The following is a 4,766-nucleotide window of genomic DNA, read 5'->3' on the forward strand; positions in this document are numbered from 1 at the left end:
GCGCTAAAAAAATGCAGCGATACAAAAGAGATTTGGCAAATAATCGCGCTAAACAAATGCATCGTTATAGAGAAAATTTAGGAAGTAATCGTGCTAAAAAACGTTCTCGATATGAAGCTGACTTAGAAAATTATCGCAGTAAAAAACGAATGCGTTACTTGATAAATGTTCAGCATGAACGCAAAAGACAAAAATTTTATTGTGATCGTAAGTGGTTGTACAATAAACGATGTTATGAGAAAAAGAATTCAAAACCTAGTCTTGTAAACAAAAATTGTGATACTGCTAAAAATATTATTAGGAAATATAACAAATTTTGGTCACGAAATTACATAAAATATTATAATCCCGTGGCAATCGAAAATATTTTTAACAAATTAGATATTAAAAATCACATTGAAAAACGATTAAAAGCTGAAAGAATTGTACGTCGTTGTATGCAAATTCGAGATAGTTATATTCGTGATATGTATAAAATGTTAGCCTTGCTTAAAAAGAAATCAGAAGTATGTTTGAGTCTTGCTACTAAATGTGAAACAATTGATGAAAAATTATGTGCTGTTTGTGGCAAATCGAGACATACAGCTTCGTCTGAAAATTATTTTATCGATTCCACATATCATAATGTTTCTTTATCACAACATTTAATAATGAACGTGGAAGGTCAAATTACAAACGTATTACCTTTGATAGAAGCAAAAGCAAAGAAAGCATGGTTATGCGACGATAACTTATGTGAAATTGATCCGTTTCTAATTAATTGTTATGAAAAAGTTCTCCAAACGATAAGTATGTGTACCTTTAAAAAAATACCAGAATTATTAAAAAAGATTCATAAATGTACAATAAAAACAAATTCGAATACGAAATTGGGTCATACGCATAGTTGTTACATTGATACAACGCTTTGTAAAGCGATGTTTCTTCCCATTTACTTATTATCACCTCATTTTCCAAAGGTTAGAAATATTAAACGTTTGATTTATCAACTGAGGAATTTCTATCGAAAGATGTTAGATTTAGAGAAGGCTTTAACTTCTGCTGATTTAGAAATATTAAACGAAATTATAACTTTGGCAGAAGAAAAAGCAAAGCATATGTACAGACATGAACAAACTTGTATTAGTTTGAGTGAGAAAGAAATTTTTTCTGAATTTAAGAATGCATTTAAGGCTTATACTAAACGTTGCATGGACACACCTCGATATGCTTGTGTATCGTGTGAGAGACTTTGTTATAAAAAAAATGTGTCTCAATTTAATAAGTTTAAAGTACAAATGGCTGAATCTCCATTTATAAAAGATTTAATGGCGTATATAGAAAAACACGATATTCAACCAGAATATATCTGCGATTACTGTCAACGAAAATTTCGTGATGGAGTTTTACCTGGATATAGTGTTTTAAATAATCTCTTTGCACATAATGTACCTGATGAAATAGCATCTCTTAAACAATACGAAAAAATGCTTATACAAAGAGCTAAGGCATTTCAAACTATTGTTAAAATGGGAACTGTTATTAATAAAAAATTGCCCCAAAGGCAAATGGTGCAAAAAGCAAAAGGTAGAACATTTCATTTACCACTTCCTCTACAAGAAACATTGAACAAATTATGTAAAAGTACCGATCCAATAAATAAAAATCATGAAATTATTTTAGTTAGAGGTGTTCCGACAAATTCCAAAATTATTTGGGAAGACATAGTAGATAAAAAAAAATATATAATGCTTTAATATGGTTGAAACGTAACAATCCTTTTTATGAACATATTATATTGTCGAATACTACTGATAAATTACATTTGGAGGAATTAAATAATCCGGAATTTGTAATACAAGACATAGAAAATGATAAAGAATCTGTTTTGTATGACAATCACAAATTGCGCCCAAAAATTGAAATGCAAGAAACAGAAAATAACGAAGCAATTTTAAACGATAAGTGTCAGGCTATGTTAACTCAGATTGATGAGAGTGATGATAGTTATTATGATCAATATACTATTTACCCTTTATATGAAAAAAAGTCACATAAGAGTGACACCGTTTTATACCAAATGTTAAAAATTCAGGCATTGCCTTTGGATAACCGTGAAAAAGATTTAGATCTATTGTGTTTCCCAGACTTGTATCCTTTTGGTACTAATGGACAACATGAAACTAGGCCGGTTAAACTTCATGACCATGAATTTATTAAATGTCGTTTGAAATCTAAACATTCGCAATACAGATTAAATCAACAATATTTATTTTATTTATTAAATAATGCGAATATGCGTCAATTAAGTCGTGGTATTTACCATAAATTGAATGTAACTAAATTGCGAGACCGTTATACGGTTAAAGAATATTTAGAAGCATTGCATAAAAAATTATTAGAATCGGATTTGAATACAATTTTTTCCACTCTAAGAAATACAGAACAATATTGGCGTAGACCAAGAAGTGATTTAGAGTGTATGATACAACATTACGGACCTGCAACATTTTTTATAACATTGAGTCCTAGTGAATGGTTGTGGGACGATTTAGGTGAATATATTCAAGTAAATGGATGGTCTAATGATTCCTCTTTATCTACTAGTGTTCTTATTGCTAGAGATCCTGTATCAACATCGAGATTTCTTGATAATAAGTTTCAGACGATGCTTGATTTTATTTGTTCCAAAGATCATCCAATTGGAGAAGTAATACATTACTTCTGGCGACGAGAATATCAAGGTAGAGGTGTACAACATCTTCATCTATTAGTTTGGATTAAAAATGCGCCCATTCTTGGTAAATCTCCTGCGGAAGAAGTTTCTAAATTTATTTTACAACATATAACGTGTGAATTACCGAACAAAATATCTTCACCAACATTATATAGGCGAGTTAATACGCATCAACGACATATACATAACGACTATTGTCTTCGTTCTAAGAAAAAAGGGCGTAAAGTTTATCGTGTATGTCGTTTTGATTTTCCTCGTCCTTTTACCGACATGTTGATTTTGAGAGATGTTGTAAGTTCGATAGCAGGTAGAAAACAATTTAAACATAAAAGTAGACTTTATGACCTTTCACGAACAGAAGATGAACAGAATATAAATGATTATAATCGCATCATACTTACTGTTTGGGAAGGAAATATGGATATACAATTTATTGGTGACAACACAAGGTTGCTTACGTATTATGTTACTAAGTATGTGAATAAAGCAGCAAAATGTGAATTATCTGATACTGTTCTTAATAGCATAAATAATAAGAACAAATCATTGGCGAGCTATCTTTGGAATATTGCTTTGCGACTCACTAATAATAGAGAATGTGGAGCTCTTGAAGCAGCTGATACATTGTTAGGTATTCCTCTATATGGAACTGATAGAAACACAACTATTAAGTGGTTAGATGTTAGTCAGATACGATATAGAAAAGTCAAAAGTTATAAAGAAATTCAAGTTCTTGATGGAGATTCTACTGACATATTTTGTCCATCTGTAATAGATAGTCATTATCCAAATAGACCGGAAGAATTTGAAACGATGTCTTTATACGAATTTGTACAGTGGCATGACGTAACGAAAATTAAACCAACAAGTAAAAAAATTGTATATCATAAAATGAGTAATGGTTATTATTTGAAACGGCGACAACGTGAATGTCTTATCAATCACTATAGATATGATGTTAATACGCAACCGGAAAATTATTTCTTTTCATTACTTCTTATGTTTAAACCATGGCGGAAAATACAAGATCTTAAAAATGGATATGATACTTATGCAGAATCATTTCACAATAACGAATTATATCTTGAGAAAGCATTGGAGTATCATGAAAAATCAGAGGAATCAAAAAATGCCCTTGAAATTGCGAAGCAATTACTTCAACAACATCTCGATGACTTAGAAAAACAGAATACGTCTCAAGATGATCCTGACAATCCAGTAGGTGTACAAAATATTCATGCTGGTGATGCGATGCAGGATTTTAAGGATCTTGGTGATAAACAGGAAATCGATATATCCGAAATGATTTCAAGATTGAATGCGGATCAAAAAAGAATATTTGATAGAGTTACTGATACCATAACATCAGGTAAATCAGTACTACGATTGTATGTTAGTGGAGAAGGAGGTACTGGCAAAAGTTTTTTAATTAAAACAATCAAATGTTGGTTAAAACAAAATCTCAAGAAGGATACTGCCGTAGCAGCACCTACTGGTATAGCAGCGTTTAATATAGACGGTTTGACAGTTCACAGATTATTGCAATTACCCGTTGAGCATGGCCATACTCCTAAGTATAAGCCATTAGCTAATCACGTTTTGAAAGTTTTACGAGCAGATCTTAAAGATGTTAGTCTTATTATAATTGACGAAGTGTCAATGATATCTAATTTAATTTTTATGTATATACACTTACGACTGTCTGAAATATACGATACTACTGATTGTGATGATGGTTAGTTCGGTCAAAAGCATATTCTTTTATTTGGAGATCTGCTTCAGTTACCTCCTGTACATGAAGATTCTGCCTTTATACAATTAACAGCTGAGAACATTCGTAAATATCTTGGTTCTTTAAGTGCTACTAATCTATGGACTTTGACTATGATGAACTGACAATCAATATGCGCCAGCAAGGAGACGGATCTTATCGTGAATTACTTTCCAGAATTCGCGTTGGTTTATTAACACCATCTGATTATGATATTCTTGAAAAAAGAAAAATATCTTTTAAAGGTGAGTCTTTTGAAACAAGGTTAAGCGAATTATG

The 4,766-nt window shown here is 31.2% G+C and overlaps 1 protein-coding gene across 1 annotated transcript; it reads left to right on the forward strand.

Moving 5' to 3' along the window:
• The first annotated feature begins 1,010 nt into the window (after nt 1–1,010).
• LOC108760158 (uncharacterized) lies at nt 1,011–4,612 on the forward strand. The gene is made up of 3 exons (XM_018505965.1): nt 1,011–1,706; nt 1,811–4,345; nt 4,457–4,612. Exons 1-3 carry the CDS (start codon nt 1,011–1,013, stop codon nt 4,610–4,612), a joined length of 3,387 nt encoding a protein of 1,128 aa, XP_018361467.1.
• Nucleotides 4,613–4,766: the final 154 nt, after the last annotated feature.

The sequence above is a fragment of the Trachymyrmex cornetzi genome, unplaced genomic scaffold (genome assembly GCF_001594075.2).
Source record: "Trachymyrmex cornetzi isolate Tcor2-1 unplaced genomic scaffold, Tcor1.1 scaffold107, whole genome shotgun sequence".
NCBI lineage: Eukaryota > Metazoa > Arthropoda > Insecta > Hymenoptera > Formicidae > Trachymyrmex > Trachymyrmex cornetzi.

What these genes read in the sequence shown, in the direction of transcription:
- LOC108760158 (XM_018505965.1), top strand. Translation starts at nt 1,011, where the DNA reads ATGTTAGATTTAGAGAAGGCTTTAACTTCTGCTGATTTAGAAATATTA. An exon ending in AAATTATTTGGGAAGACATA is followed by an intron (nt 1,707 to 1,810) that starts GTAGATAAAAAA and finishes TTACATTTGGAG; the next exon opens with GAATTAAATAATCCGGAATT. An exon ending in TACGAGCAGATCTTAAAGAT is followed by an intron (nt 4,346 to 4,456) that starts GTTAGTCTTATT and finishes GATGATGGTTAG; the next exon opens with TTCGGTCAAAAGCATATTCT.